This window comes from Pollicipes pollicipes, unplaced genomic scaffold (assembly GCF_011947565.3).
Source record: "Pollicipes pollicipes isolate AB1234 unplaced genomic scaffold, Ppol_2.1 Scaffold_3087;HRSCAF=3621_pilon_pilon_pilon, whole genome shotgun sequence".
Classification (NCBI taxonomy): Eukaryota; Metazoa; Arthropoda; class Thecostraca; order Pollicipedomorpha; family Pollicipedidae; genus Pollicipes; species Pollicipes pollicipes.
In genome coordinates this window covers 43,378,693-43,390,408 of record NW_023596225.1, presented here as the reverse complement: position 1 = coordinate 43,390,408, position 11,716 = coordinate 43,378,693, and the positions used below count along the sequence as shown (strand labels likewise).

Below are 11,716 nucleotides of genomic sequence, written 5' to 3'. Positions count from 1 at the left end.
GAGACAACCAATTCCACTTTGCCTCACTGAATACCTCAAACTCGCAACTACGACGCACATAATCCCAAGCAGCTTCACTCACCCTCCGCCCTCCTCACTCCCACCACATCAAGACAAACAACCAAACCATGCACAGGAGTTCTGGCGCATTCACAGACATTGTGATGACATTCTAGCACTCGTCAATGGGGCAACCAAGTACAAGTACCACGGTCGGTCCTGAAATGACAGGCTGTGATGAATAGTCTAAGAAAAGCCATTTATGCAGTTGCACCAACACAAATTGTTAAGTTTGTGGTAGAAAAATCATAGAGCTTTACAGTCATGCATTTCAAGTTGCTATTTTCCACCTACAAATATGTATTATCTTCTGCTGGCGCAAGACAACGCCGAGATAATGCAGTACCTGTACTATAAATCTATAGATATTTCTCATTCTAAGGCATATCATGACATTTCAACACCCTCTGAGGAGGGCCCGTATCTGGGCGATACCAAGACACGTAAATTTTTCGATTAAATTTGGCCAACTTTGCTAAAAACTTGCTGTTCTCCGGCTTGTACTCTGGCTTGTTCTCCCCGGGTCTCCCCATAGGCCCCATTGTGAGAAGGGCAACCAAGTACTGCGACTTTTTCCCACTGGGTTATGGACCATCTCTATCTTACAAGTATAGGTACTGGTTGAGCCTGGAGACATGATACCGTTGTTCAGTAAGTAAGATATCCTCGAATCTTCAAAGACCGGCATTTACCGATTCCTGAAAAAGTGGTTGACGTACTATTATTTATACAATAGTAATAAGTTTTGGAATGCTGCATGCCACAAACTCCCATTTTGGGAACGTAATTCCCGATGACACTTAAGAACCCAAAAGAAGCCGTTACCACCAAAAGTGCCGCCCACAAAGTGATATTTGGGTGCCATTTAATGTCATGATTCTATCTCAAAAGTGCCGATATGTGGTGTGTTTGAATGCTATGATTTTGAGTTTAATTGCAAGTTGGATGGTGATTGGTGGCTCGTATGGCAGGAGCAGGAATGAAACAGGCGCTTTGAAAAGGATGTGCAATGCTGCAATCTTTGGAATTTTCCCACCAAACTGTTTGCAAGATGCACGTCCTTTGGTAAAATCGCTAACATGTTATCTTAATATGAGGTAAGTTAAGAGCATAGTTGGCATGCTGGACTTCTTGCTCGGCGAGTCTTTGAATGACCTAGTTGAAAAAGATGTGCCATCGATGATTTTGGTGCTGCCAGTGATTTTCTGGTCGAACGAATATTGTTGTAGGTGTCTGTTGCGACGCGGACCTTCACTGCTCGAAAATGCACTCGTCAGTTGCGGAGGCTGGGGTGCCGTTGGTTTCGGGTACGGGAGGCGATGGGTTCGTCGCGTGGTGGGAGCCAGAGCCGTGATATGTTTGTCCGTTTCTTGAAAGGTATCGGTAGGTGTGTGCGTCGTGGAGAATGCGGTCTTACTTACTCAGGTGCGCCATATATTTTCCCCACAGGGAATGACATGCGAGGTATGTGGCGGCGGTAGCTACTTAAAACAAGCACATTTCATATTTCAGTTTATTTCATTCCCACAGAAGTAATTCACATGAGTTGTCATCACCATTCAGGAGTTGCATAGGCTTGTACAAGTGCATCTAACCCATGTAATACAATGATGAAGGACATTGACATAAATGCCCTGGATTGGCCAGCTCCTGCAGGATTGCAGATGCTTGTTTCCATTTCTTGGTGCTCCATATGTTTGGTCCCTGGAAATAGAATGAAAGTTATAACTCACTTTATGAAAGCCAAGTTCATGCACACTCCTGGCTATCAAGAAAGCAAAACTGTCTGCCTTGGTACTTATACTCAGGCTCATACATTTGCAATGGTGTCTGCCTTGTGGGGCGACTGCAGCGTTTGTCTGGAGTACAAAAATTGTCATTCTTACCAGTCAAGAGCCTGGAGTACAAAATTTCCTGGTGCCACATCCACCAGAAAACGGAGGTTTTTCCCACACTGGGTGCCACGCTGATCCCATCCATGTCCGGGTAGTGCTACTAGCTCGCCTATATGTGCAGAGATTGATTAAGGGTATGTGTTAATAAGAAATATACAGTTAGAGGGGTTAACAACAAAATTGTATGCATATACATTCACGGGTGCATGATACAAAACTCATTTACATATTACCTATCTACATGCAAACTTATACAATATCAAAATGATAAATCAGATGCATCCTCTGCTTGCTGACAAACCGAATTGTGGATAGACACTTTGCATGACACCCTGTTTTTTTATAACTCTTAGGTAGCTGTAACTGACTATGAAAGCCTTATGTATGTGATATCACTAACATGTAGTCCTTGAGGCCTTAACAGAATTAATATAAACATACCAAAAGTGTTCCTCTTCTTATTCTTCTCTTTCTGCTCTTCTCCTCTTTCAGTTCCTTCCCTGCTCTTTCTGTCACTCTTCTCCTTCCACTCCTCCTCCACTTCTGCTCCTTCTCTCTTCCTGCACCAGTGTAGGTGTACTTTCCTACTTAACATTAGAAAAAATCATTGCACATCATTTGTCGTGTTAAAGGCGGCACATATCATAAATAATCTCAAAACAGGTAGAATCATGCTCCTACCTTCGAATCTCTATGCTTCTCCTCTTCTCCAAGTCCCCTATGATCCAATGCAGGGAAAATTTTAATAGTGTCACTGCAGGACCTAATGTCTGACAGCAAGGAACATGGCAGCATTGCCACCTGTCATGTTACAGCAGTTATAACCACAGGCTGAAAACAGGTCAGCCTCATATTTGATCCCACATGGGAAACCCAACCTAGCATTAATTTTGTCTTTAGGTACCTCAGTACCTACGTACCTACCCACCTTGCTGTAGGTAGAGCAGTTTATAACAAGGCAATTTTACATCGGCCTGCAGTGGTAAACATTTGTAGGTCAGCTCCCAGGCACTAATTTACCTTTTTTGGAATGACTTAATAGTGGTCCAAAACTAAATCCCAAGCAACCTTAGTAGTGTGGATGCATGCTGTGTGAATATTGAAGACAACAAATTCCACTTTGCCTCACTGAGTAACTCAAACTCACAACCACAATGCACATAATCCCAAGCAGCTACACTCACGTTCCACCCTCCTCACTCCCACCATAGCCTTGCTCCCACCACATCAAGACAAACAACCAAACCACGCACAGGAGTTCTGGCGCATTCCCAGACATTGTGATGACATTCTAGCACTTGTCAAGGGGCCAACCAAGTACAAGTACCACGGGTCGTTCCTGAAATGACAGGCTGTGATGAATAGTCGAAGAAAAGCCATTTATCCAGTTGCACCAACACAAATCGTTAAGTTTGTAGTAGAAAAATCATAGAGCTTTACAGCCATGCATTTCAAGTTGTAATTTGCCGCCTACAAATATATCTTATCTTCTGGTGGCGCAAGACAACGCCGAGATAATGCAGTACCTGTACTACAAATCGATTGATATTTATTATTCTAAGGCATCTCACGTCATTTTAACACCCTCGAAGAAAGGCCCGTGTCTGGGCGATACCAAAGCACGTAAATTTTTCAATAAAATTTGGCTAACCTTGCCAAAAACTTGCTGTTCTCCGGCTTGTACTCTGGCTTGTTCTCTCCGGGTCTCCCCATAGGCCCCATTGTGAGAAGGGCAACCAAGTACTGCGATTTTTTCCCACCGGGTTATGGACCGTCTCTATCTTAGGAGTACAGGTACTGGTTGAGCCCGGAGACGTGATACTGTTGTTAAATAAATAAGATATCCTCGAATCTTCAAAAGCCGGCATTAAGCGATTTTTTAAGAAGTGGTTGACTTGCTATCATTTACACAAAAGTAATGATAAGTTTTGGAATGCTGCATGCCACAAACTCCCATTTTGGGAACGTAATTCCCCATGACATTTCGGAACCCAAAAGAAGCCGTTACCACCAAAAGTGCCGCCCACAAACGTGATATTTGGATGTCATTTAATGTCATGATTCTTAAAAGTGCCGATATGTGGTGTGTTTGAATGTTATTATTTTTAATTTAATTGCAAGTTGGATGATGATTGGTGGTTGGTATGGCAGGAGCAGGAATGAAACAAGTGCTTTGAAAAGGATGTTCATTGCTGCAACATTTTCAAATTTTCCCACCAAACTGTTTGCAAAATGCACGCCCTTTGGTAAAATCGCTAACATGTTTTCTTAACATGAGGTAAGTTAACAGCATAGTTGGCATCCCGGACTTCTTGCTCTCCGAGTCTTTGAATGATCTAGTTGAACTAGATACACTCATTGGTGATTTTGGTGCTGCTAGTGGCTTTCCGGTCGAAAGAATATTGTTGTAGGTGTCCTTTTGTTCTGATGCGGACCTTCACTGCCCGAGAATGCACTCGTCAGTTGCAGGACGGTGGGCTGCCATAAGTTTTGGGTACGGGAGGCGATGGGTTCGTCGCGTGGTGGGAGCCGGCGCCGTGATATGTTCGTCCGTTTCTTGAAAAAGGTATCGGTAGGTGTGTGCGTCGTGGGGAATGCGGTCTTACTCAGGTGCGCCATATATTTTCCCCACGGGTGACATCTGAGGTATGTGGCAGCGGTAGGTACTTAAAACAATCACATTTCATATTTGAGCTTATTTCATTTCCACAGAAGTAGCTCACATGAGATGTCATCACCCTTCAGGAGTTGCATAGGCTTGTACAAGTACATCTAACCCATGTAATACAATGATGAAGGACATTGACATGAACACCCTGGGTTGACCAGCTCCTGCAGGATTGCAGATGCTTGTTTCCATTTCTTGGGGCTCCATATGTTTGCTCCCTGGAAATCAAATAAATGTTGTAACTCACTTTATGACAACAAAGTTCATGCACCCTCCTGGCTATCAAGAAAGAAAAACTGTCTGCCTTGGTACCTATACTCAGTCTCATACATTTGCAATGGTGCCTTTGCTTTGTGGGGTGGACTGCAGCATTTGGAGTACAAAAATTGTCATTCTTGCCAGTCAAAAGCCCGGAGTACAAAATTTCCTGGTGCCACATCCACCAGAAAACGGAGGTTTTTCCCACACTGTATTTTAACGTGCATGGTCACTGCCTCACAATGAAAACATGTCCCAGTTCTAAAAAGAGAAATTGTTTTCCTCAAAGTGGCAACATTGTGTAACAATGATAGCACAATTTTACCAATGCTGTTAGCAGTTTTTTCCTGGTAGTATTTAACCGACCCAACTGAGCTGTAACCTGACCTGACAAAAGAAAATCGAGTGGCATGGAACTCGACATACCATGATATTTATCATCACTCTGTCATCTGTTACATTGAGTTGTGCTGTTGTTACCCTCCTGCATGTTTTGGACAGTGTGCTGTTACAGACTGTGAGCAATTGTCCTATCAATCATGACCCCACTTTTAGCTAGCATTTCTCTTGCATTGGTAGTGTTTTTATGATGAGGCTTGGCTATTTATGTTGACCAATAAGAAGAAATACTCACTGCTCTTTTTTTACAATGGTTGATGGATGTTCATCAAGCAATGCTACTGGACAGGGGAACTTCATTGTACAATGAGATGGTCACCAGCTCCAAGAATTCAGGATGGGATGCATGACAGATCATGACACTGAACTTTTGTGAGCTTTGGCATTATGGTGCAGCTTTCAGAGATGCACAAAGATGTTTACTTCTGCTAAAACTATCACTCAAGTTAATGTCATGACTGTACTGATGCCCTCTTGTGATTTGAATGATGACAGACTTTGTATTACTGTCATACAATAGTGCATCATGTGTTTGTAATCAGATGTTTAACCATGTGGGAAAGGCAGCTGCACAGGTGGCCACGATCAAGCTGTTCTTGTAGGCACACAAAGACAATGCCATGATTATTACTTCAAACCTGACTTTTTCCTTGATTTATCAGACAGAATGTGGGTGACATGAATGGGCTAAAAAGTTGTTCAGAATGTACAACCATTTCCTTGGTTTATCATACAGAACTGCCCTCAAAAGCCAAAAACATTTAACTGGCGATTTCATTTCTGTTCAGGAGACTGTTTTTGTGTTATTTAGGTGTCATGATCATGGATAAGAAGCAATAAGTCGAAATTTGCACCAATTGGAAGGCAAAACAATTCTTTATCTACCAGTATAAAAGTGAAAATAACTCAAGATAACTACAGCTTTAACAGCTGAAGATGTTTTTTGACATGGGAAGGCAGCATTGAAACCTAACAGTGATCAGTGTAAAAAGGTGTGTCTGGGCGTAAACATATCTGCTAATATACGTGTTTCTGTCAGTGGTAACAAGAGACTTGGCAACGTCTCGTATTTCGGCAAAAGCAAGTATTCGCGCAGTTATGCGTTTTCTATGCTGTTGCTGAGCATCGTATGGCGGATTGAAGAGCTCCGTTGAACCAGGCAAGGATGTCATCATGTCTCATTCATAGCCAATTTAGGGCCAGGATATCTCCGCAAAAGTTAAGCATCTGCTGGGCGTAGAGTGCCAGACGTGGTCTTGGGCGTACCTGTCGTGCATGACAGAATGACGGTAGTTTCTTAGTGATGAATAGCCGTAGTTAAGGCCCATGGTGTAAACGCACCAAAACTGCTATCCTGCTAGTGTATGACAAACACTTCAACGCACAAATATGACGGCAGCACTCCCCCTCCCCCGCCCCTCCCGTGGAGGTGCGCGTACTTGCTTAGTTTTAGAAGCAACTTAAAGGAACAGACATCTTCCAACGGCAAGAACGCATAACTACTCAATTTACAACAGTTCATAATGGCAAAAACGTGTAACTTTGCAGATACGCGCTTTTGACACAGTACTGACACTGATCGTGGTTGTCGTATGTAGGCGGAGGCGTGTTTTGGACCCTGAAAGCGAAGTACGTGAGAAAATTGAGGCTCGTGTTGCACAGTTACGCACCAGTTACTCGTTTTTGTCTTTGGACAACTTAACGGGCACTTCTTACGCGAGAATCTACCAACCTTATGTCCCTTTTAAGTCTTGAATCTTAAGCATGCACCTCACCAGGTCAAAATTTGGGGCTCACTGAGACGAATCTAATAATACCAATAATTTCATTTCCAGAAAAATGTGTGTTACGTGTTTTTGACTTTGGACGGCAGAGAATGTAAGAGACCTGAATGGGTTAATATGATTGTACATGTCTTATGCATACCAGGGGAATTCTAGGCAGCTATGGCATGTGGCATGAATGGTTCAAAGGAAGCATTCCACATCCAAATGGAATTTTGAACTGAAATAGCTTTGTTTAAGATAATTTCGTGCAGTTCGCAGCTCTGCCCTTTACAAGCCCTAAAACCACTTTTCGGAGTTACATGCCTACAAAGATCTGCAGGTTATGCTATTTTTTAGTTACATGCCTACAAAGATATGCAGGCCACTTCATGCACACTATTTCGAGGCCATTCAGGCATGCATGATGCCCAAGGAATGCCATTCAAACCTGCCGCCCCATCACAGGCCAGGCCGTGTTCAAGGCCAGGAAGAATGCTATCATCCAATTGTTCAGATCTGACGTCCCTGACCACAATCTCCAAATGCAGTGAACATTAATTGGCTTTCAATCAATTTTAAGCGAGTTTTGCCAGCTTCAATCATGAATCACGTTTGGTTGGTTGTTGGTCTCTGGATAAAAGTCCTCTCGACCAGTGCTGACCATTTCAGGGCTATGGGATGAAGGGGGAATGGATAGTGGTGGGATACTTAACTTAATAGGGATATACAACGATATTTTGGCTGAGCAGACACTTCCAGTACCGCCACTGCTATCTCTTGGCAAGATCGAAGTACTACAAGTGAGTGATAGTGCGACAGTTTTGCACGGCTAGTTGGCACACCTCAATATCATATAAATGTTTTATGACAATTAAACAATGACATAATGTGGAGCATAATTACTGGACTGAGAAATTGTGTTGTCCAGAGCAGTCTTTTCTGGTTAAAAGTTTACCACTAGTTGAAGTGAGGTTAAATCGTCATACATGGTGTTTGCTTTATCATCTTGAAATGTGGAACATTCTGTTCACATCTTTGAAGCAGATGAGGACAATTCAAGGCAGCCATGATGTGGAACATTATTTGCTTAAACAGTGACTGGGATTCTCATTTCAGCAGATGAGGGCTGTTTTAGGCAGCTGCAGTGTATGACATGACAGGCTTGAAAAGTGACAAGGTGCCTTCTTTAAGCTGTTTGTGATAATTGTGGTCAGTTATGGTGTGTTGTGCATAGTAGTTTCCACTGCCCGCATCTCGGCGGCCGGCATTGTTGATAGCGTTAGTGGCATTTGAGGACAGCAAAAAGTGACTGAGGGGCAGAAGGTAGTATACCCAAATTTCATGAAATTTAGCGTCAAACTTCTGCTGCGCGGACTTGATGTGTGGCGCCACCCTGCGAATCCGCCCAGAGGTGGGTGTGTCCCGCGGCGGCCGCTGACTCGCACCCCGCGCGTCGGCAGCGGCGGCGAGCCGCGTGTTCTCCGGCCGACCCGGTCGGCTCCGCTCGCTGGACGTGCGCGACGTCAGCTGGATCAGCCACCATGCCTGCATCTCGCCGGCGGCGCTCGTAATGGCCATGGTCTACCTGGAGCGGCTGGCCGTTCTCCGGCCCGACTACCTGCAGCGCACGCACCCCAAGCAGCTGTTCGTCACGTCCGCGGTACGCGCTCGGGCACTGCGGCGCTCCACGCGTCGAGACGAAATGAGTCTGTCACTGTTCCTGTGTTAGCCGTTGTGAGTTTTGTGCCATCTTGTGAGGTTATATGGGTTTGCATCAGTACTGTTATGATTACAATTTTAAAGGCGTTGTCATATTTGAAGAAAAAATCACCGTGCTGCGCATGGCGCGCCATTTGTGCAGCCGGACGCCCGCCAGGCGGACGCTGCCAGTGATGTGTCAGGCAGGTGTGAACTGACAGATGATGGCCCGCCCCTGGGTCCGGCAGCTGACCGCTAGCAAGTTCTTGTACGACGACGGCGAGCGGGAGCAGGTGTTCAATGACGAGTGGGCCGCCTCGGCCGGGCTGAGTGTGACCGAGCTCAACGCAGCCGAGATCGACTTCCTCTCCGCCATGGTGCGTCCGCCCTCGCCGGACTCGGGGGGGGGGGGGGGGGGGCTGCCGGCCGACCGTCAGGCGGCGTTTGATGTGTGTGCTGCTGCTGGAGACGTTGGTATAAGGCGTTCTAACGTCTAGGTGGCACGGATATCTCCGTGCGGAGACCGCTGTGATACCTGTTGTCTCTGTGTTTGGTGTTGTCCTCACCGGGACGTAGATCTCATGTGTAGCGATGGGTTTGATGCCAACAGCTAAGCACTGCACCGCATGTGCTTTGAATGTAAGTATGCTAGTACGAGCATGTGCTCGTGCTGTCTCTATGGCATTCCGTCAGGGCATATGTTAGGATGTCACTTTGCCACGCGGCATCCATCGCCCAGTCCCAGCCTGACTGGTCACTCCCGGCGCGCGCAGAACTGGGAACTGTTCGTGTCGCCGGACTGCTTCGCCAACATGCTTTCCCGCGTGGAGGCGGCCGCCGCGCTGGCCGAGTCGTCGCGGCGCGGCTGGCTGACATACGCCGACCTGCTGGCCGTCGGGGGCGTTTCCAACCTGCAGTTTACGCTCACCCTGCTGCGCGACGCCCTACTCAAGGTGGGAGGCGCCGGCTGCCGTGCCGTGCCGTGCCGTGCCGTTTCGTCCGCCTTAGTTGTGTATCACCACCAATTGGGCGTTTTTTTTTCGGCGAATTTGGTTTGGCGACTGGGACCTGACTATTTTCGCCATTGATGCAGCTACAACCGAACCCAGTTCTTCATTGGCAACATGCTAACGTGATGGTTGGACCAAGGACGTCACAGGTGGCCAAGTCACATGAGCGACTGTACTACAATGCATGCGTACTGTTGTGAGGCACTTGCCGGTGATGTCACGAGTGGCAGCTTTTGAACAGCGCTTGGGAGTGCGAATGGGGCCCAGTTCATTAATGCCTGTTTTTCCGTGGACCCAGCCCAGTCGCTGACCTTCGGCCTGCCTGTCGGCAGGTGGTGGCCGTGTGCTCGGTGGCGTACCTGGCTTCGGTCCTCACGCTGATGAGCTCCGTACTACTGGTATTCCACGCGCCGGCGCCCAGCTCGCCGCCGCCGCCGCCGCCGGCCGTGTTCGTCGCCCGACCGGCGGCCGAGGCGCCCCGTTCTCCGGGTGCGCTCGTGGGGCAGCTGTGCGCGGCCGCCGCCTCCTCCAGCCTGCTGCTGCTGGCCGGGCTAGCGCCGCTGACCGACCAGCAGCCGGACGACCAGCAGACCGCCGGTGGCGACGCGGATCGTCCCGACGGCCGCCAGCGGCTGGACCATCCGGACGCCGACGGACACGACGCCGAACGGCGCGAACCGGCAGGCGAAGTTCCGATCGCCGACGACAGGTGGCTGATGGATGGGCTGAACGAATCGTGGGCGGGCCTGCGCAATCCGCTTCCCGACCGAATTCCCTGGAAGCCGAACAGCGCCGACTCCTCCCAGCGGCGTGCTCTCGCGCCAGCCACGATCGCGCACAGCCGGTGGGTGTGGAACCCGAGAAACGAAACCGAACCCAGTCGAATCACGTGCTCCTGGACGGGGACCGCCGGCTGGCTGGGCCTGGGGATGGGCGCGGTGGCAGTGGGCAGCTGACGGCTTCTCGAAGACGTCCCTGACGCACGGATCTGACTCGCAGAACCCTACGAATGGATGATTTGTGCCCTTGGGTGGTCCTGGCCCTTGTCTTGTCCTGCTGCAAAAGGCTTGTGACTCAGTTGTTCTTTTGGGCTGCTGGCAATCCACGTTCTGTCGTGTTTTGAGCTGTTCCAAACAAGGATTTTGATTCTCCTGATTGTTAAAACTTTAACTTGTTAATATGTTTTTGTTGCATGCCACACTTTGTTTAAAATTTATGCTACTTGGTGCCACGGATTGTCCGTTGCTGCTGTTGCCACTACTTTTTCCTGAATGAATGGCCTGACATGTTTGTTTTGACCACGCCACGTGTAACTGTTGGGAGTGCTGTTCATTGTGGCTCTAAGGCCCGACTCAGACACGAACTACACTTGAGCGACTGGTGTGTTTACAAGTGAGGCTCAACCACGAAGGTACACATAGACATCGATAGTGTTCCGTGACGTACGTAGGACGAATGCTTAATTGTCTGACCTGTTCAAAGAATTTTCTGGCGGCGTTTGTAATCCAACTGTGACTCATGAAAACACCTGTGATGCTTTTAACCCTGCTGCGTTGTTTCATAAATACTTTGGTTTTCACCTTTTCGTTCGGCCATTTCAGGCCATGCATAGTTGGAGTAAACCGTTCAGTACAATTTACAGTAGTTATTCCTCCGAACTTATTTGACCCACTGCGGACAGCTGTCGATCGGTGCCGGCTGCCGGGGTGACGTGTCGTGCGACTGATGTCGTGTCCCTCCCGTGCCAACTGATCCGCCTATTCGGCGCGAGCTATCTTGATGTATTTCCATTGGACTGGAACAGAGCCGGCTGGAATGGTTGCTATGCCTTCGAACTCGCTGCGGCGCGTAATGATCGTGAACGCTGGAGTTTGGTACGATGCCCACAATCGCGCAAGGATTAAGACCCGATTCGGAGTGCTTTGGCGCAATACATCTTGAAATTTCTACCTGCTTTGTTTT

The 11,716-nt window shown here is 47.6% G+C and overlaps 1 protein-coding gene across 2 annotated transcripts; it reads left to right on the top strand.

Annotated features, from left to right (window-relative positions):
• The first annotated feature begins 1,206 nt into the window (after positions 1 to 1,206).
• LOC119114759 (protein CNPPD1-like) lies at positions 1,207 to 11,703 on the top strand. Of its 2 annotated transcripts, none has more exons than XM_037238790.1 (5): positions 1,207 to 1,367; positions 8,507 to 8,706; positions 8,993 to 9,121; positions 9,518 to 9,697; positions 10,087 to 11,703. In XM_037238790.1, the coding sequence occupies exons 1-5, from the start codon at positions 1,325 to 1,327 to the stop codon at positions 10,708 to 10,710; spliced, it is 1,176 nt and encodes a 391-aa protein (XP_037094685.1). In that variant the 5' UTR covers positions 1,207 to 1,324; the 3' UTR covers positions 10,711 to 11,703. The 2 variants fall into 2 exon arrangements, with proteins under 2 accessions (XP_037094685.1, XP_037094684.1); XM_037238789.1 differs by having other exon boundaries at positions 1,212 to 1,437.
• The last annotated feature ends 13 nt before the right edge of the window (positions 11,704 to 11,716 follow it).